A 22,618-nucleotide genomic window follows, 5' to 3' on the forward strand; every position below is an offset into this window, starting at 1 on the left:
TTCACGAATCAGCCCCCAATTGTAGTCTCCCATCATGTTCTCGTTATACTGTCCTTGGTAGCGGCGTTCAAAGTCCAGTATATCCTGGTGGAAGCACTCGCCTTGCTCCTCCGAATATGCTCCCATGTTCTCCTTGAATTTATCAAGATCAGCATCAAGGATATGGACTTTGAGGGACATCCTACAGCCCACTGTGCCGTAGTTCTTCACCAGAGTCTCAACCAGCTCCACATAGTTTTTGGCCTTGTGATTGCCCAGGAAGCCCCGAACCACTGCGACAAAGCTGTTCCAAGCCACTTTCTCTTTACTAGTGAGCTTCTTGGGGAATTCATTGCACTCCAGGATCTTCTTTATCTGTGGTCCGACGAAGATTCTTCTTCAGAACTTCCATGAACCTTCCGACGACTGAGGATCTAGATCTCGAGACTGTTTGTAACATTTATTGATACCATTTTTAAGTGAAAAGGACAGTGTTAGGTAGCAGAGGCCAGTTTTGGGAAAATCAAAGCCATTTGACACACGGCTAAGAAAGCCATTTTCTATACTTTTGAGGCATAAGCAATTAGGAAATAACACTTACTACCCAGGAACCAATAAATAAATAAATAAATAAATTGTTACACGGTGTAATCAGTCACTCTATAATACTTAAAGAATTAGATAAACAGCCAACTGAGGAATATTCACTCAATACAAAACATTAGCATGTTGCCGGTAATATTTAAGAGTAAAAGAAAGTTTAGGAATATTGTTTTTAATTTTATATAGTAAACCTAGCTCACAGCAGTTAACTAAATCAACACGAGAGTGAAAACCACTTAATTTATATAAACTGCTTGATGTGATCAAAAAGGATGTGTTCATTGTACTTTGCTTTTTAGAGCCATTGACTAGTATTCTGATGATTTCATTGCCACAGTTAATGCAATGTTTTACTTGTCACTGATATTTTGTTTTTAGAACACAGGCTTTATAAAGTAGAATTAAACAGTAGCATTTGTGTATTAATAAGAATATTAATTCTTGTTAATACACAATTATTTGGAATATTGAGAATTCAGACCCAAAAAGCAAATGGATTAAAGATAGTAAAGGTTGGTATTTATACCATGTTAGGTGATTATCTGCAAGTTTATGTCTTCTAAGACTTACTTACTTACTTAAGTCTTGCAAGAAAAGGGGCTAAACCAAAATAAGTGTTTTTTTTTCAGTTCACTGTAACATAAAACATGTAGTCGGCTGTTTAGTACTTAGTCCTGGGAAATAAAGGTGATTTATAGTGTTGCCATGTGGGCACAACAGTTATTTTACTAATTTTTAGTGAGAACAGCTGATAAAGACTGTTCATGCTAGTCATTCTGTTTAGTATTACTATAAATGTAAGTGGTCACAATCTTTTGGCTGTAGACTTCCAAAATGACTGTCCAACCTTTCATTTCCTCACTATTAAACTGGTTTCTCTGTTTTTGCTCTTCAGTGTGAAGAAAGTAGAAAACCTTTTTCAATAAACCAGATTGAAGACTGAGTTTATTTCTAAATGTGTATCCTCTCCTTCGCCACCTTCTCTTTGACAGTCTGTCACCACTTAATACATTTTTATTATGTACATTTTGCTGTATATTCTATTATGATTCATGTTGGGCACATAATTAATAAGTTAGCAGTCCTTTTATAAAAATACATAAGTACAGTAAGTATTGTAAAAAAAAAAAAAAGTACATCAAAATGATAAACTGTTTCAAAGTACAGGTAACAGGTGAATTTTATTTGATGGATCTTGTGTTGTCAGTAAAATGTGTAAAAAAGAAAATATGACCTTAATCCTGTTTTCTAGCTTTTACAAAAGAATACCACCTGGAAGTTGGTATCCCGGTTCCTTACTAGTGTGTCCTTTTTCTGTGTGTTTTAACTCACTTACACATCTTGCTCAATTAATATGCTGCTTCTATTTAACAGATAACCGCTCCCTCTTTCAAGAAAAACTAAAATATTAATAAAAAGTCTGTATGAGCAGCATAGCGGATCCCCATGCATTATCCGCTTATTTTTCCCCTATTTACCCCTTTATACACTTTGCTCAGTAAATATCGAGGTATCTCTAGATATGTTATCATTTTGCAAAACCCATAAAGATTTGAGCAAGATGTACTCCATGACCAGCAGCACCAAATTGTAACCAATAAAAATGCATAGGAATTACAACTCTTGTTGATAAACGGGGTCCAAAGTATGATGCTAAATTTGGCTTCTCATTCGCCAGCTTCTTATTCGCATTCCAGCTTATTTGAATAAATGTAACACAAATTGAATAACCGACTGGGGTAATTCGGGGGTTAAATCATTTGGGGCCACTTATTTCAAAGCTGATTCTCACACAGGGGGGAACCCTGAATATTATGAACTATTCACACCACTCTTTTTTTTCTTTTAAATTATTATTATTACCGCATTAGCAACAGCCCAGTATCTGAGCAACAGTACTTGAAACAAATACAATTATACAGTGAGCAGGTCCTCTACAGACACTGCAATAAACAGATTCCCACACACACCAAATTACTGTAAAGTAACAAATGTACATATAATGCTTACTTGCATCTGACTAGTATTCAATACTGAATATAAAAAGCATATGCTCTTGTCCGACAAGGCGACTGTACAAAGGAGTTTCCAAACACCAAAAGCAACTAGACATTTTTAATTATCATTATTGTGCTTTAATTTGATTAATGATTTGTCATAGATTTTTTTTATATCAATTTAGAATCTGAAATCGCGGCGGGGGGGGGGATTTAAGCCCCCTAAGGCCCACCCATAATGCCTGGCCTGACGAGTTGTAGCGAAGAACACTGCAGCTTTACGATCAACGTGCTCATTACTTTTCAAATGGAAATGTCTACCATTTTTGCTAAAAAAAAAAAAAGAAAGGTTAAAAAAACCCCGACCCAGATCCATTCATTATAGTTTCTATCCTGCCAAAAATTGTAGCTAATTTATTTCCTTGACAATTCCACATGAAATCATTAGTGCCATCTTATGTCACTGTGTTTATAAAGGCATTTTCTACTTTTGCTCCCAGTGGTGCTGTGGTTTAGATGGTTAAATCACTTGCTTAGTAAACAGTTACTCCTGGGTTTAAATCCCAGTGATGCCTTAAATATACATCAAGTTAGATTTTAAATGGGTACTACCTGGCTTGAATGCATCACTAGTTTTATTATTTACCTTATGGTTTAGAGCGGGGGTCTCCAACCCAGGTCCTGAAGAGCCCCTATCCAGCAGGTTTTATAGGTGTCTTTACATTATCAGTGGATAAAGACTTAGAACACCTGTTAGTCTTGACTATTTAAGCCAATAATTGGTTCAATAAAGTAACTTTATGTTGGATGAAACAAAAACAAGCAGCCACAGTAGCTCTCCAGGACCAGGGTTGGAGACCCCTGGTCTAGAGGCTGATCCTATACAAAATTGGATGGAGAAGCGAGGTATATGTACTGTACTGTATGTACCTGTGTATAGCGTCCACAGCTGGATCCAGTGCAACTGCTGCTTTCATAGTTGTAACATCTCTCCTCATCCCACCAAGCCTGTACTGCCTGCACGGTCCATGCTTCAACCTAGAAAGGGCCAGCATCAGTGCTTATAGGGTGAACTGATTATGTCCAGCTCAGTGGATTTTTAAATGACTTATGTTCAAATAGACATACCTTTTTTTCTTTTATGTCTCCTAGTTTCTTAAAACATTCAAGTGGAAAAAAAAAAAATATGGTGCTATCTGGAATTTTCACCTCGTGAAAAAAGTTTGTTTCTCGAAAATAAAATACCGAAACAGTAGTTGCAGCACATGCTGTACACAATTAAAACTAAAAGCTATTTACCACAAATCGCTGTCGTGCATTTGTTCAGAGACATTTAAATCAGGGGTTTTTAAGGAGTGTAAAGTTTTTTATGAATCGGTCTTAAAATTGTTATTGTGATTTAGAGTATATAGCTTGATTGCTTACTGAATTAAGGCGAGCAGGACTGGCGCTCATGAATTTGTTCAGATTCTGTCCGATTCCATTAAAGGGAAGCTCGTCTCTCTTGGGGTGCCCAGTCTTGAGCCATGCTGGCCAGCTTATCCTGCCACTCCTAGGAAAGAAGGTTAAAGACCAATTCAATTAGATGACTAGCTGTAGAAGAGCTCACAATGCATTTAAACTGGAACCTGTGGCCCCATATATTTAAAATAGTGAGCAGTTAAAATAGTGAAATGAAATACACCTTTTACTTTCTATAGAAATAAAAAGATTAATTTAAAGACCCACTGGATGTATATTTGCTAACATTTTAGCCAAGTTGTCAAATGTTACTCAAATGTTCAGTTGCCATTACCAAACTGTTCATATGAAGTTTAAAAAAAAAGCAATTTTAAGTAACCTTGTGTGAGAATGTAAAATGACATTTGCTAGTTTTATTTATTTTAACAGGCCGTTGTTAGTGGACATTATTAATAAACCTTATCTACTTAATTACACTGCTCGTGTGTACCTAAATACAGTTATACAGCATTCGTTTCCCGTCTCAAGCTTAAAAAACAAGCACAGCGACTCCTAGTGCCAGTCCTAGCAATCTGCAACGCCGTGAACAAAAGAATGGCAGGTACAAGATTGACTAAAAGGTAGGATACTATTAAAACTTACAGTATTCGTATGGTTATGGCCGCCCAATTAAAAAATGAATACAATTACAATTTCATTAAACATTTTTTAAAAAACTGTTTAATGAAACAATATGTAAGATTTCTATTTACACAAATGCGCCCTTAAGTTTAACTGTCAAAAACAACTCATTTTAACAAGCAAATTGTACAATTGTTAGTGCCAGCACATTGTTTAATTTTTTTAAATAATTAGAAAAAAATGAACTCCAAGTAAAAGGCATCGCTGGGATTCGAACCCAGGATCTCCTGTTTACTAGACAGGCGCTTTAACCATCTAAGCCACGACGCCGCTGTGAGCAAGAGCAGAAAAATGCCTTTAACACAGTGACATAAGATGGTGCTCTAGCGGAAGAACCAATTTTTGGCAGGATAAAAATTATAACGAATGTGCGTTTAAAAATGTATTTATTTATTTATTTATTTATTAATTGCAAAAACGGTAGGCATTTCTATTGGAATAATAATACTACTAATAAAATAAAATAAAAAAAAATATATATAATAAAATAAAGAAAGCACATGGGTATAAATATGAGCATGTTGTTAATAAAGCTGCAATGTTTCACGACCTAAATTGACATAAAAAAAAAAAAAAAAAAAAAAAAATATGAGAAATCATTAATCAAATTAAAGCAAAGAACAATAATAATGATACTAATTAAACAATTTCTAGTGTTTGGAAACCCCTTCGTAAGGTAGCCTTGTCGAACAATAGCGTATGCTTTTTATATTCAGTATTGAATACTCAGTTGCAAGTAAGCATACATTCGTTACTTTACAGTAATTTGGCGTGTGTGTGTGTGTGTGTGTGTTTGACGAAATATATTGTGTAAAGAATGTGTTTCGTATACTGTTCAAGCAGGACTATAGATTCTAACTATGGAAACAAATTAAAATGTGTTTATTTTTCATACTGGAGTGTGCTGTAATTATTTTATTGTTCATATAATAGTTTTTTTTATATTCATTTACACCCAGGACAAGGTAGCGTTAATATAGGTTACGAATATCGTTCACTACATATAAGCCCATTTGGTATGACTTTTTACTAACTGGGTATTGTGATGGCTACAAACAAAAAAAAAAAAAACACCGATGTCAATAACATTAAATAGAGACCTTATTTAAAAAACGATGTTTTCTCAAAACGATAGTCTAGAAGCTGGAACTGTTACGAATCGAATAAACAGAAAAAAAGTCATTTATCAAAATGGAACGTGATAGCACTCATTCCCGCACAGATCAGGAATACTTTGTTTTTTATGTTCTGCATTAGCAGCTAAGCTAAAAACAAAACAAACAAACAAAAAAAAAACTCCAAAAAAACGTATTTTTTAATTTCACTCTAAAATGCAGTTCGTCTTCCATTTACTTATCAGCAAGTACTAATTTGGTTAACAGGGGCACACTAACTCCTTAATTTGATTAACAAAGCAACACATTAAATATTTCCTTTATAACATTTTTATGCTAAATATTTGTCAGATACATTTGCAAGTTTCTATTTAGTATTTCTACAGAAAGTAAAAGGTGTAATTTCATTTCACTATTTTAACTACCCACTAAGACCATGGAGCTTTCCCAGGGTGTGACATTTTAAAAATATGGGCCCACAGATTCCAGTTTAAATGTATTGTGAGCTCTTCTGCAGCTAGTCACATCTATGAATTGATCTTTGACCTTCTTTTCTAGGAGGGGCAGGATGAGCTGGCCAGCATGGCTCAAGACAGGGCTGATGTGTGTGGTTTCAAGCTTGGGCACCTCAAGAGAGACGAGCTTCCCTTTAATGGAATCGGACAGAATCTGAACAAATTCATGAGCGCCAGTCCTGCTCGCCTTAATTCAGTAAGCAATCAAGCTATATACTCTAAATCACAATAACAATTTAAAAAACGGTTTGTAAACAACTTTACACTCCTTAAAAGCCTGTGACTTAAATGTCTGAGAACAAATACACGATGGAGATTTGCAGTAAATAACTTTTAGTTTTAATTGTGCTGCAACTACTGTATAGACCAGATTGGCTGCATCTGAATACAGGTATTGCAGGTATACCTGCTACGCAGGTATTTAAAAGATTTTGGAATTCTTCCATGGAGGAAAGCAGTTAAACAAAAACATTGTATTCAGTTCTACTGAGGTCTCAGGCAATGTTTTATCCAATCAGCTTGCAAGTTTTCTTGCAGTATTTTATTTTCGGGACTCAAATATTTTCATGAGATGAAAATTCCAAATAGCACCCTATTTTTTTTTCACTTGAACATCTGAAGAAACTAGGAGACATAAAAGAAAAAAAAAAGGTATTTCTATTTGAACATAAGTCATTTAAAAATCCACTGAGCTGGACATAATCAATTCACCCTATAGCTGATGCCATCCCCTTTCTAGGTTGAAACACGGACCATGCAGGCAGTACAGGATTGGTGGGATGGGGAGAGATGGTACAACTATGAAAGCAGCAGTTGCACTGGATCCAGCTGTGGACACTATATACAGATACGTACAGTACAGTATTAAAAAAAAAAAATAAATATATATATATATATATATATATATATATATATATATATATAGGAGCAATATACAGTGGCTTGTGAAAGTATTGACCCCCTTGGCATTTTTCCTATTTTGTTGCCTTACAACCTGGAATTAAAATTGATTTTTATTTGGATTTCATGTAATGGACAGACACAAAATAGTCCAAATTGGTGAAGTGAAATGAAAAAAATAACTTGTTAAAAAAAATTCTAAAAAATAAATAATGGAAAAGTGGTGCGTGCATATGTATTCACCCCCTTTGCTATTAAGCCTCTAAATAAGATCTGATGCAACCAATTACCTTCAGAAGTCACATAATTAGTTAAATAAAGTCCACCTGTGTGCAATCTAAGTGTCACTTGATCTCAGTATATATACACCTGTTTTGAAAGGCCCCAGAGTCTGCAACACCACTAAGCAAGGGGCACCACCAAGCAAGCGGCACGATGAAGACCAAGGAGCTCTCCAAACAGGTCAGGGACAAAGTTGTGGAGAAGTACAGATCAGGGTTGGGTTATAAAAAGAAATCTGAAACTTTGAACATCCCACGGAGCACCATTAAAGCCATTATTAAAAAATGGAAAGAATATGGCAGCACAACAAACCTGACAAGAGAGGGCCACCCACCAAAGCTCACAGACCAGGCAAGGAGGGCATTAATCAGAGAGGCAACAAAGAGACCAAAGATAACCCTGAAGGAGCTGCAAAGCTCCACAGCGGAAATTGGAGTATCTGTCCATAGGACCACTTTAAGCCGTACACTCCACAGAACTGGGCTTTACGGAAGAGTGGCCAGAAAAAAGCCATTGCTTAAAGAAAAAATAAGCAAACACGTTTGGTGTTCGCCAAAAGGCATGTGGGAGACTCCGCAAACATATGGAAGAAGGTACTCTGGTCAGATGAGACTAAAATTGAGCTTTTTGGCCATCAAGGAAAACGCTATGTCTGGCGCAAACCCAACACCTCTCATCACCCCGAGAACACCATCCCCACAGTGAAGCATGGTGGTGGCAGCATCATACTGTGGGGATGTTTTTCATCGGCAGGGACTGGGAAACTGGTCAGAATTGAATATGCACGCTCAAGTTTTCTGTTTTTTTGTCTTATTTCTTGTTTGTTTCACAATAAAAAATATTTTGCATCTTCAAAGTGGTATGCATGTTGTGTAAATCAAATGATACAAACCCCCAAAAAATCCATTTTAATTCCAGGTTGTAAGGCAACAATACAGGAAAAATGCCAAGGGGGGTCAATACTTTCACAAGCCACTGTATATACAGGAGCACATTGAGAAATGTTTGCACTTTCTGAGATATTGCTCCAAGAAAAATGCCAAGACTGTGTTTGATAGCTCAATGACAAAATATTATTTCTTTAGTGTACAGCTAAAGCTGTATTTCCATCATAAACCCGGGAATAGAAAATGTGACAACATGGATCAACCTGCCCTGGCAATGAGGTATGCTGAGTCATGTTGCCATGGTGACAAATAGGCTCAAGGCCCTACGGGTTCGCAATATAATACCAAAGCAAAAATATTCCAGCAATATATTATATAAAAGTAGGCTAAGCCCAGGGAAAGTGTAGGAAAAACACAGCACATTTAGGGTTTTTCTTGTTTTTGGTCTGATAGATAATAAAAGAGCTGAACAGCCTCTATTGTTTTATCCTGTTTTCTAAAAAGGTTACGGACCATTTCATAGAACAATTCCATACCTTTGGTCAACACCTCCAAAAGTTCAAACATTTCTTAATGTGCTCCGATCCCTCCCACACGCCATTCTTCAGACCGATTCCTGTTTCCCTTGGGAAATGTTCTTTCGTGTTGAAATAGGGGCTGTCGTCACACTTGTAACCTCATGATCGTATAATAAACGACTGCACTGTTGTACACTAATGAACTCGTGACAAACCATACTGTGTCTCCTTTGCAGCTTGTTTGGGCAAGAACACAGTACGTGGGCTGTGGCTATTTGAATAGCTTGAGATGTCCTGGAATATTTACCTTTGTCTCTGCCCTTTTTAAATTGGCAGGGATGGGGTTAATTTCCCCTACCTGCCTGGGTTTATTATGTTCAGGTGGCTGGGGTTGATTAGGTTAATTAACAATCAATCAGCGCCCAGCCACCTGACATAAAAGGAGGCCTCTGCTTCTCATTGAAGAGGAGGGAGCTGAAGAAGCAGGTTGGTGGTTTTTGTGGTTAGAATTTTGCTAAATCCAGTGAAGGGATTGCCTAGCCTGGAAACCTTATTTTTGTGAGTTTTGTTATCTTTCTATTTGTGTTTAAAGATCTTTATTTTGCCCTTGTGTACTTTATTTTTGTGTTTATTTATAATAAAATAATTATTTATTTTTTTAAATGGGGAAAGAAAAGCAGACAGTGGCAAAGGCAGGAAAAGCAGCTGAAGAAATGTAAGCTGCTGCAGCCACTGCTGGAGGACCCGACCAGCCTCTTCCCCTGATGTTCCTGGTGCGGGAAGGAGGACCATCATTGGCGGTCCTACCCAGATGTGCCACCGGCAAACTGGTGTGACCGGTGTGAGGAGGATGGCCACAACTGGGCAGGATGCCCCTACAACCAGGCCCAGGAAGAGGTGCAGTATTCACCCCGGGCATCAGGGGCCACCCCACTACCTCCAGCACCACCTTCACCACCGTCCCAGGAGATCTGGGACTGGTTGATGCACCCTGAGGCAGACCTCATCCACGATCTCCCCATAGTTATCAACACGCTATGGCGTCGAGATAGGGAGAGGTGGGAACAGTGGGAGGAACAACACCACCCGGCGTCCTTCCCAGAGGTTGCCCTCATGGTGGTTAATTACCTGGCGGTAGACATGGGAGAAGCCCCAGTCACTCCAATAAAGAAGGTGGAGATACCTTCCGAGAGCCAGAGAGGGAGGAGGAGCCGCCGTCCACAGAGCCAAGTTTTGTTTTGTTACCTTTCTATTTGTGTTTAAAGATCTTTATTTTGCCCTAGTGCACTTTATTTTTGTGTTTGTTTATAATAAAATTAGGATTTTTTGAACTGCAGACTGTCTCTGGGCCTGTATCCACTCACCAGCCTGCCACAGACCCCCAGAAGAAAATGTAATAAAGAAAAGTAAATATATCTTTACTGCAGGGGAAACAAAGGCTTGGATCCAAAAGTACCATACATAAAGGGAAAGGCCTGCAAAAAACGCGACACTGAACACGGCTGGTGTGAGGATGGATTGTGCAGTAAGACCTGTGAAATTCAACTGACTTGAAATACCAGCAGCGGTGATGACTTTAAGTAATACTTCTCAAGTGTCTTGGTGGAAACTGTGACAAGAATCAGTTTGTACACTTTCCAGTCAGTTCAAGTTTTGTTGTTCGAAGGTTCCTGAATGTTCGTGGCTCAAGGTCCCCCATGACATCCTGAAGGAGGTGTCACCCAGGGAATCCACTCAATTGGAAGTTGTGGTGGGAAAATGACATCTTATGCAATTTATGTACTAACCTCTGAGCTGTTTATTCATGTGTTTGCTTAGCCTCTGTGACTTAAAAAGGGATTATACCAACGTAATAAGAAGTTTGAAGCTCATTTTCTTTGTTTAGAAATAAAAAATATACTTTTTACAGCCTAGACATTTCCCTTCCCCTTTACCCTTCACCTGCATCCTGTTATTGCTAGTCTAAAGTAGACCAGAAATGTCTACATGTAGTCATGTTTCTCTTTTCTTTTTTTGTAACTGCAAGAAGCCTACTTGACAAGACAGATGGTCATGGTGTCAGGAGGAATAAAACTGCTAGCTGGAGCTATAGCAAATTAATTTTAAATAGTTATCATCTAATAATAATGTGTTATTATCGATAATTGTTTTGTGAACATACTTCCTCTTTCTAGTTGAAGGACCGGTGGCTCCTATAAGGAATTGAAAAAGTACTGACATTCAGCTAGAAAGAGGAAGTTCTATTTCTACAGCAACCGCAAGCTGCTTCCGTGGCACTTCACAAGAAATGTCACCGACTTACTTTTTAAGGGGTGTTTGCAATTTAAATAAGTTGTTATGATTGGTCTCATTTTAATCTTCCAAGTTGTTGCTATCTGCTAATATTGAATTAAGCTTCTGTGATTGGCTCGTAATAACTGTAGGTTATAAGGTATATATTATGCTTACTGGCAGTGGGGGGTCAGAACATTGTTAATTTTTCTAACACCTGCATGTGTTGAGATTGTTCTCGGGTTTGCAAACTGTTAAACTTATTTACTCAAATCTTGTCTGTTCTACTGAATCTCTATCTTACAGAAGTGAAAACTTCCAACACAAAGTTTAATTCCATTACAATCGCCTCCTTCTTTTTGGAAATGAAGATTACAAATGTACGATGTACGATGGAGCTGAGGTCACTCTGAGTAACCCCAAGCGCTTAACAGCAGCATCCAAATAAACACATTGATGCCATGAGCTGGGGAACAGTGCCTTGTCAGGTGTTGGGTCATTTGGGAGAAAATATTATGTTTATGCTGTGGCCTCCTTGAAAACATCTTGCAACCCCATTGGCCCACCAGTTTTGGAACCACTGGTTTAGTGGATACCAGCACCTTATTGTAGACAGAGCTTTCCGAAACACTAAGCTTCATATTTAGGGAGGCTATACTGCAATAAACTGAAGTATACATGCAATAGCAGAAGCATGCTATGGGGATGCAGGGACAGAAAACTTGTGTTGCTCAAGCTAAAACCACATTGAGAGGATATAAACAAACTGAACTGTATATAATGTCTGCTTTCTTACCAATGGTCAAAAATAGTGATCCGAATGCTAAAAAGGGGCACAATTAAACTTGTATTTTATTTATTTTATAGATTGCCTGTTACAATGTAAAAATTGTGGAATCCTGAACCAGAAGAACTACAGTTAAAAAAAAAAAAAACAGGAATGAATTAATACTATTAGTAATAATTAGTTTTTCACTGCAATACTGGGCCCTATTCAGAAAACAGTTTGATTAAGCAGTGTTTGTAAGCATTCTCTTAGGTTAAACAGGACTTTGAAAAATGAGAATAAACTAATAAACCCTCCCTGGAACAGTCGAGAAAACCGACAACTTGATTTAAGTGTGAAAAAACAGTCCTTAACAAAACATTCCTTAAAGCAGTCAAAGTTTTGTGAATTTTGTGAATAGCTTTTAATGTCCTACTAAGAGTGCAATAACCTGACTTGCATGTTACAGAGGCCTGTGAGGACTGCAGGTTCTGTTCTACGCTGTACGAACCAAACTGTGGCATTATACGACTCAATGTAGACACTGTTGTAAGTTAAAAACTGTTGGTTCTGGAGATTCACAAACAAAACTTGAATGATGTGCCTAAAATCACTTGTTCTTGTTTTACTTTGACTCTAAAGGAATTGTTATGGCATGGAGAATTGGAGAATTCTCTTAAGCCATTGAAGTTGTTGTATAGAACTAAAAATATATACACATTTCTTACATTGTACACTCCTTTTGCTATGTAGGTATCAAATGTGCAGTTTTGAAAGAAACACATTAAACTCATCTTGTACATCCTTGGTAATTTCCCCTGGAAAGTATAATGTTCCACTCCCCTTCAACACCTTAATTCCTGTCATTAACTAACCACATTGGCCTTTGTAGGGCTGGCCTGTCTTGCAGGGGCTGGCAGCTCTCCAACATCTGCTCTCGAGCGCCTGGGTTTAAAGAGGGAATTGGCTTGATCGTTGGATCGTAGGACGCCCACTGACCTTCTGTTCTCCTCAGCTGTTGTTGCAGTTTGTTGTGTGCTTGCTGTTCACTGAGAGCCAGACAACCATGAGAATCTCAGGAGGCTATCCTCAGACACAGACTACAGATTCACATGTACACATTTCCATACCTTAGCTCCTTTCAGAAATACAACAAACACAAATATCTGGAATGATCTGCCACAACAAGGGACACCTGAACACTGAAAGCTGCCATTGTGTCTGTAAAAAATGATACACTGGGAATCATTGTGGTAAGCACTTTGCAGCTTATAACAACTACTGAGCTGACAGTAGCTTGGGGTTATCATTTAATAGCACAAATACATTGTAAATACCATTAGCATTGTAACAATGGGGAATGGTATACCAATACCATTCCCCGTTGTTCTACAACCCATCCAAACCTAAATACACTAATAGATAGCCACAGAACCCTTAACAAATTATCTTTAATGCCAGGGTAGACAGGCAGAGGCACAGCAACACTGCAGTAGTTTCGTATCAGGGCCAGTGGTACAATGGCATGCACTTCAGAATGATACCACTGTGGGAACATTTTTATTTTTACATAGCAATGATATCAATACCATACAAACATGGTGCTACCGTATCAGAACAAGATTTGTGAGCCAGATTTGTTCTAAATTAGTTGTTTTGCCAGTTATGGTATTGCTGTGTTTGCTATGGTTTCTGTTGGGTCTTAGGGTAATACACTGATTAAAATCTGAATGGAAGTATTCTGTGAAGGGAATCATGTATAATTGCATACAGACTGGTATAATACTAATGTGGCCACAAGCCAGACCTTGGGGAACAATTTACTCAAATATCTGAAATGGTTTTATTTTACCGCTTATCCCAATATACTCAGTCAATGCTGTGGCTTCTGTAAATGCCTGCTAAAGTGACAACACTCGTAAATAATGCACTTAAAAAACTGACTCTTGTACCCTTCCTAGGTCAGGCAATTAAAATTACAAGTACACCGAATTCCTAAACTGTTTTGTCTGTTTCTTTTTTCTGACCATGGAGCTGGAAATGTAATAGAAAGCTATCTGAGTCTGTTGTTGGTTTTAGTCTTTGTGTCTTTAATGTATCTGTAGAAGCTAAACTACTAATCTGCGATGTCCCTAAGGTTTTAAAACCACACATTCTTAAGTATAATTTGACAGGTCCACTGTACTTCAATGGTTCCTTAAGTTACATGTACTACTGTTAACTATACAAGCCTCTTGAAAATGTTTCCCATGCTTCCACAGTACAGCCCTCTTTCGTCATGCCACCAGGTATATGACAAGGGGAATCTCTGTCTGTTATCCACTCTGAACACTGTTACTACATGTATTGTGTTTTAAGATGGCTAGTTCTTACTGTTTTGCTGTACCTTGCCTCCCTATGGTTTACTGTGCTTGTATGACACTTTACTATGCATTACTATCAGTGAACTTTTATAAGGGGTTGTTTAGAAGATCTATTAAACTGATCTGTTACAATCATTGAACTAGAACCATGATGCATTAAAAATATTGTTATCTACCCAGTCTTACCCTATACCTAGCCAGGTATATACAGTATACCCTACCTGCTGTGGTTGTAGTGTGGACGTTGTCTGCCAGTTTTGCTGGAGTGATTGTTCACAGGCAAACCATGTTTCTTCATATTCTAAGGAGGAGATACTTGAGTGAGAGTGGAGTTTGATCACCGGCTAACTTAGTTCCTCCTTTAAAATAGAAAACAATTAATGTCCTCCATCAATGCCAGCAATAATAACACTGTTATTTCATTAGATTTTTAACCAGACCAATCTTTTTTACACGTTACACACAATGTCATCTTTGAACCTTCTTTATGGAGTTTAGATGGTGTCCAGTAGGCTCCTAAATTGAAGGTGTCAAAGCATCTCCTTCTAAAAAGCATGTAGACTTTAACCATGGGACACACAGGGCCAATACATTTATAACAGCTGCCCTGTGTATTTCTCATAAGGTCGAGGGCATTATCATTGTTCTCTAATGACACTACAAAATACAATTACATTAAAATTGATTCATCAAAAAGGAGATCCTGTGAATGAAGAGATCAGTGATGGCAATGACTGTAGTTCTACTTTAAAACTCAAAGATCAGCACTATTCTAGAGTTGGTTTGTGGGCACTAGTTTAGATGAAATAGACCGCAGTCTGATATACATACTGTACAAACTCTTTTCCATGATAGTGCCATTTATAAAGAATAAAGAAATGACTGTAATTCTTTATTTTTTCCAATGAATTCCATTTGTGAAAAATATTTATTTTGTATCTGTTTAGTATCCCATGAAACGTGTTCCTAATCGTCGTTATTACTGTTTTTGTTCTCATATATATTTAAGTGCAAATTTTAGGACTGCTTAGGAGTACACGAAACACACAGACTTTTACTAGCGAAGGAGATATTTTTCTGTATTACACACAACCAGACCCTGGATGATCAACTGGGATTATACACTTTTCTGTATCCTGTGTAGATACATGTGATGGAGGCTGGCTTTTACATGGATGAGTAAGCATCTGCCATACATTTTAATTGCTTCTTGAATAAAGGCAACAACGGGAATCATTAAACCCCCATTAAACGTCAAAACTTCAGTGCTATTATATGCAGAGGAATGAGTGAAGTTCCCTTTTAAATATAATGATGAAGATAAATATGTATGGTATACTAAGTTTTTTAAAATGATGCCTCAATCCTAAAATTCTAAGTGATGCCAAACTTTTGGCCATAGCTGTACTGCTAGTACTCTAGGTACACCATTGATTTGGAATCAAAGGTCATTGAGAGTGAAGTCAGATTAAGATTAACAGAAGAGGGCAGCGATTTCCAGGCTTCAGTGAGCCCAAAGCAATGTTACTGGTCAACAGTGAGATAAAAACAGCATCAGCTACAGAAGAACAACATCTTCGGATAGCATGCATGTTGGACCAGGATCATCTACAGCGTGCGGAACACTTACAAATAGTTTTTACATATTTAATGTATAAAATAAAATGACTTGCTGTATAGAAGACAGTGTTAACTAAATACCAGACCATTCTGGAAAAAGACAATCACCTATTTGTTTTATTTTGCGACAAGAGATCTATAATCCAATACTGGTTTACCTCTACAAGAAGAAGCATGCTTATTGTGTTAATAAGTTTCCTAATGATATTTTAGCTAGACTATTGCTAGAGAGGCTTGTGGACTACCAGGAAAGGGCTCTACAACTGGGGAACATGTAGTAACACTAAAATACACTTTGTAGAATTGTTTGACAGGTGTCTTTGTTAATATCTTCAGATTATGAGTAAACTGACAGAAATTATATTTTAGTGTAAAATTGAACTTGGTTGTAGGGCACTGGCAGCTTAGCTGCTGTCAGAGCTCTGTTATAAGAAAGTAGAGTACAGTAATTACTTTCTTTAGATTAAGCTCTGCATCTGCTTATTTGTGCTGCATATCTGGCTTCCATCATATACAGGGGTTACAGTTTTGTTAAATGGCATTTAGCACCCCCACTTTAAAAACGGTTCCAGTGCCACTGAATACACATATAAACTTGTATGGTATTGTGTGGTATTGTAGCAGGGATCCTGTGAACTGTGATTCACCTGACTTTTTAAAAAAATGAAGGGTTAGGAAAAAGAGAGCTAAATCATGTTCCAATATTTTTTGGAAAGAAGTTGTCTCCAATTCATTTTAAAAAGAGTTGACCGAATCCTTCTAGAATATATCATTAACTCAAAGATAAGAACTGTCATGGCAGATTGATGATCAGGTTTAATTGGGACTCCTGATATACAATACAGTATTCAATGGAGGGAAAATCCTATAACAACCAAGGTAAAACCCCAGTCAAGTATCGCGCGACTTGCTGACTACAAGTTGTGTGGTCCATGCTCTGAAGATCTTTGAAAAAACTGATTGCTGTTTGGTCGAAGTCAAGTCTCTGTCTTTTGATGACAATTCCTATTTTTCAATATATACTACACTACACTTTCATATACTGGAAGGTAAACATATATTTGAATGTACGCTTTTATATTGATGCATTGCTAAGGTATAGGATTTATATTGTAGCTGCAGAGAGTGGTATATTGAATGTTCTAGAACGTAGCAGTGGGTGCTTTAGCTTTTTGCGTTTTATAGCCTGAAGTCTAAGCATATGATAACCATATCTGTATTACTTTATTGAAGTACTAATGTTGTTAAACCTGTAAAGACAGTGGAAACACCCAGGCTGCCTATTAGCAGGGATCTAAAGTTGCTTGCAACCACTTGATCAATTTTTAAAGTATTTAATAAACCGAAAAGAGCACTACTACTTCTCAGATTCATTAAAACTTCAAATTAAATGAGTCTTTGATTTTCTTGAAAATTAAAAAGTTGTCTGGACATATAGCATGCTAAATGCATGAACAACACCAATTACAGGAGTTTTGAACATCTCTGTCCTCCTTGAACGTCTCCCGAGTTTACGAGTGTGCTCAGAGCATATATATATATATATATATATATATATATATATATATATTATATATATATATATAGATAGATAGATAGATAGATAGATAGATATACAGTAAATAAAAAGAGTAAGTGAAATCTGACACTTATTTCTATTCCTTAAGGATATTATATTCAAGTATTGCTCATCATTGTTAGACAGCGTTTTGATTCTTCCTGTCCTGGGATTATCAATTACCGATGATGTTTCTCTGTACTTGTTGATTATGCTTCAGATACCACACCTTGAAAATCAAGTGATGCGAGCAATTTCACTCAATGTTTTTCCTTCTTTATTTAAATCAAGGTTGTTATAATAGTAGAAAAAATACTGGTGGAGGCTTTGAGTAAATTGTTGATGCCCATAATGCATCAGAGTAGAAAAATGCAACATGTCTAAGACTTCTGCACAGCACTGTGTGTGTATATATATATATATATAATACCACAAATGTGTTTCAATGGGTCAATAGCTAGTGCTCACATGGAGAATAACATCTCCTGGGAAGGGTTGAGGGCTCACCCAAGTTTATAAATCAGGGTTTAATTAACAGGCGGAGTCACGACTATGCTAAAAATTGCCACGGTGTGTTAGGAGTGTATGATAAAAAGTACTTTGCAGTGCAGCCAAATGTGTGGATTTATTTGAGCAAGACGCATAAGCACCTGCTAACCAAGCCCTATCAGTGAGACCTCCATAAAAGTCTATCAGATCTGTCTTGCCCATCATGACTGAAAGTGACTTGGAACAGGCAAATGTAAATTTGTATATATAAAAGACTGCCATTTATCCCATAGGAAAATGCAAGTGTGTGAAGCAAATAAAATAATTCCTGAACATTTGCAGTTTTGAAAGGTTCATGTTATAGCACCCATGTTTTCATTTTAATAAGCTAGCTCTGCTATAGGTTAAAGAATGTTCTTAGTTTGCTTGCCTAGTGTACAAAGTTTGATGTTTGAGTTACTACTGTACCATTATATTATCTGACTGTGTGACTATATAACTGTGCTGGAAACAAAGATGTTTTTTGTGAGGTTTTATACATAATTTCACATAGAGCACCACTTTCAATCCAAAATTAATTATGTGGAAAGCACAGCAGCGAATACAAGGTCAGTTTTATGTTTATATTAGTTTAACTAGTTTTTAATAAAAGCACATTTTTTAAAGGGCCACTTAACCATGGTTTATTATTAACCTTCTGGACTAATAACCGAATAAAGAACGGCTTTTTGACATCCATCTCCTGTTTCTGTGTAATAAAAGTTGGATCACAAAACAACACAATTTGATACCCTGAGCTACACTGGCAGTTAACAACCATAACCTTCTACTGCTGCAGGTATAGTGGCAGGAGCATGCCATCCGTTTTGTTCAAAGGGTGACAGAGTACAAAAGGAAACTTATTGTATACCTGAAGCATCGACACGTCTGTTTCTATAGAAATACAGTATACTGCAGGCTAAACTTGGGACAACTTTAATAAGCAGACACTAAATAACATTGTAATTATAATAAATAAGATTGTAATTTAAAATAATTCACCAGAATAAGTTTGTATCGTTTTTTTTTTTTTTTTCTTTACAGATTAAATATTGCTTGCTTGTACCACGCGTGTGATAACACCGTGTGCTAGAACTGAGCTCTGCAAAAAGTGAAAATCAGTAGTCTTCACACACAGACCGCTCTGAAACCAGTAGAACAGTTACGTAATTGTTTCAAGAGTAAATGTTGTATCAGATTATCATTAGTATTATTATACAAGAGTAAATGTTTATATTGTATATTGGAAAATATATTAAAAAACGAATATTTATTCGCATATACATTTACATATTATTTTAATATATCTTATTTCTGTTTCTTATTAAATTATTAATCACGTACTTCTTTATCGATTAATCTAGTGTGTGTGTTTTGTGCCTGCATTAGTTATATCTTGTAGTCATAATTAAACCAATACATCTGTTTTTGCTCCTGCTTTCTGTTTCCGGGCCCCAATGCTGTATTTAAACTGGAGTGTTCGATCATCATTTCGCAGTTTGGGTGTAATATGGCCCTCCCACCACGTGGGGGCGTATCTGAATGTCACATTTAATAAAACAGCCTAAATTAAAAGCAACATTTAAAAAGAACGGAGAAAGCGTCAAACAAACGCCGATGGCATTTACAACAATTCCTTCATATAATTTATGACATAAAATGTGTTACCTCTACCTCTTAAAAAAAAAAAAAAAAAAAAAAAAAAAAAAGATTCTCCTTTCTCACCTGGCTGAAGCCACGTGATATACTTACTGTGGCTCCGCCAGGCAGGAAGTTAAACATTATACAGAAAACGAGCGAGGCAGTGCCATTGCTTCTTGCTTGCTGTATTTTAATTCCTCAGCAGCAGAAACTGTCCACACTCAAACATTACTTGTAACAAACGTTATGGTCCATATGTTATTAAACGAAGCAACAGCAGTGGCAAAAAACAAACAAAAAACTAAAGGACGATAACATATATGTTTATTTTTATTTACTATTATTCTAATGCATCTGTGATTTATTAATATGTTTCTAGAAGAAAATGAGACGAAAAAAAGCGACAGTCCCTGCTGCATGCTGCTTGTGTGTGCATGCCAGCTGGAATGAATGGTGCTGGCTTTCAGTTTCAGGTTAAACTGTATTATTATTATTATTATTATTTATTATTATTATTATTATTATTATATATTATTATTATTATTATTATCTGTTCTGATGGTAATGTAATCAAACAGTAATACATTACCGTAAAAGTGGCTATATTATATTACCTCGATGGAGCGTAAAGCAGAACATTCGGTATTTCTTGAAGACTAGCCGATTGGTTTGGACAGAACAGTAGAAAGATGTCAGTCACATCAATTGAATATATTTAGAGCCACCAGTTATTTCCAGCTTTTGACGGTGGCACTACCGAGGAAAAAAATATAACCAACCGACCGCTCGCTGAGAGAGACTACGCTACAATAAGCTGTACTTAGCCCTGTGATGATGAAGAGACTGCATTAAAAAAATCGTCTGAAGTGATCGTAGTGTACGACACATTACAACACAAGGAAAGTGGCAAATGCTTTTATCCTTAGCTCAGGATGACAAAAGAATCTTCTGGGAATTTCGAATGATGGAGACGATTGGAACCTCGCCGATTCTTCGTTTAAAATGGATATTTCGTCAAATAGTTCTGATTTATTTTGGTGAGAGTCCTTTACTTTCATGTCCTTTTTTTCTTGCATTCAAAATAGAAAAGTTGATTCTGTTGTGTTTTGATTTGTAAACATTGATACATATGCAAAAGTGTTTGCTTTAACATTTTTCAACGTCATACAGTGTAGAAGAATACGACATTTAAATTGAATTGTTACAAAAAGTGCAAATGGTGTTTGTGTCTACAGTAGCAAATATTCACACACATGTACAGTACCCAACGTTTCTATTTTAACGTGTGTGTAATAAGACCTGGTTGTCCGTCATTAACTGTGTTACTCATTTAGCTTTATCAGGTTTCAGCAAAAGTGTATTTAACGTGCGCCATGACTTGTAAACAATAAATATTACATCATATAGGTTGCTATTAGCCAATATAGAAAATAAATAGCGCTAGATTACATTTTTTTCAATAACAACACCAGTGCCTCTTTACGCTTATGTTAGGGTACCTGAAATACAACCGAGTTTAAATATGCCATTTATAACCGTGTACTGCTGGAATCAGTCGCAGAACCATGCTGATTTGGTTCACATAATGTCGATACAGCTGGGACTGGGATGTAAAGAAACTAGAATAAGCCTAGAAAAGTTGACAGGATGCATAACCAAGGTGGGATATGGGATTGTCACTGATTACACCAAGTAATTGTATTTTAGTTTGAAATTAAGTTGAAATGATGGCCATTGTGGTATTATTCACCCAGCTATAATACTGAATAAATTACTTGTAAATAGAGATGATAGCCCCTTCATTAGAATGACATTAGCCCTTTATTGCTGGGTAATCCAATATTGCAATTCATTGGACATCATCTTTGTGTTGTAATGAATAATATTTTTTTGTTGTATAAATGGTGTTGTGTTTGTATACTCAACCTGGACCCTCAAACAGGTCCAGACCTATGAAGCCCAGAAATATTAAGCCAAAATAATACATCCATTCCTGGCAGGATGTGGTAAATAGCTGATTGGCGCATCATCACTGTCTGCAAGGGGCTTGTGGAATTCTTTATTTCTGTGAAGTGTTTAAAGTTGCAGCAGCATAGCCTTCATTGTATCAAAGTGTGTGTTAGAATAACCTGCACTGAGGGCTGTGATTCATACAGCTCAGCTGGCACTTCATGCAGATTTATCATGCCAGCTGCCCCCCTGGGCCACAGTTAAAGATGACAATGTGGAGCGCATCATATTCTCTCGAGGTTAAAGTACCAGAGTTTTTCTGCCTCGTCTGTATCTGGGATAATCAGCTGAATACAAAGATAATGCTGTTCAATGTATTGTTTACGGTAAATGATCCTAATTCGTCAAAACTGTCCAAGACTAATGAAAGCAATAATTTTCAGCAGGTACACAGCAGATTAAGTAATTTCTTTTATTTTCTTAGTAGAACAGAAATAGCTGGATGAGTCTTTTTATTAAAAAAAAAAAAAAAAGTGATGATCTACCTCTAGACTGAAGGATTAGGCCTATGTCATGGTTCACTTGCTGCTAGAATAGGTTCCATATGATGTCACAAGACACCATGGCAGGAGTGATCTTAACATTCCAAACACTAATGACATTGGCGAGTGGGAGTTTACTTTTAAAAGTACCCCCCCCCCCCCCCCCCCCCCCCCCCCCCCCCCCCAAAAAAAAAAAAAAAAACCCTGTATTATACCTTTACTGTATAAGTCTATATAATATGTAGAAGTCTGTCAAGTTAGTGGCATTAATATCTAATACCAAGTCATTAAAACTGTTAGTATTTTTACTGTCTGTCTAGACATGAGTTAAGGTGTTGTGAATTGGGCCATAATGTTTCGTTCTCATCTTGGGTTATACCATATTCAGTGTTAAATGATTTGGCTGAACTTGAACTCTGCTTCACCTCTCCAGTCATTTCC

General features: G+C 36.8%; 1 protein-coding gene and 1 non-coding gene across 2 annotated transcripts in view; one reads left to right on the forward strand and one right to left on the reverse strand.

Annotated features, from left to right (window-relative positions):
* Positions 1-4,917: 4,917 nt before the first annotated feature.
* Positions 4,918-4,991, reverse strand: trnat-agu. The gene has a single exon. It is a non-coding gene; the product is annotated as a tRNA-Thr (tRNA).
* A 14,818-nt stretch (positions 4,992-19,809) lies between these two features.
* Positions 19,810-22,618, forward strand: part of LOC121296705 (low-density lipoprotein receptor-related protein 3-like) — a 38,300-nt gene continuing 35,491 nt past the window's right edge. The window contains exon 1 of the mRNA XM_041222475.1: positions 19,810-20,722. Within this exon, the coding sequence (XP_041078409.1) occupies positions 20,596-20,722 (127 nt within the window). The 5' untranslated portion in view covers positions 19,810-20,595. The remainder of the gene's footprint in view (positions 20,723-22,618) is intronic.

Source organism: Polyodon spathula, chromosome 21, assembly GCF_017654505.1.
Source record: "Polyodon spathula isolate WHYD16114869_AA chromosome 21, ASM1765450v1, whole genome shotgun sequence".
Classification (NCBI taxonomy): domain Eukaryota; kingdom Metazoa; phylum Chordata; class Actinopteri; order Acipenseriformes; family Polyodontidae; genus Polyodon; species Polyodon spathula.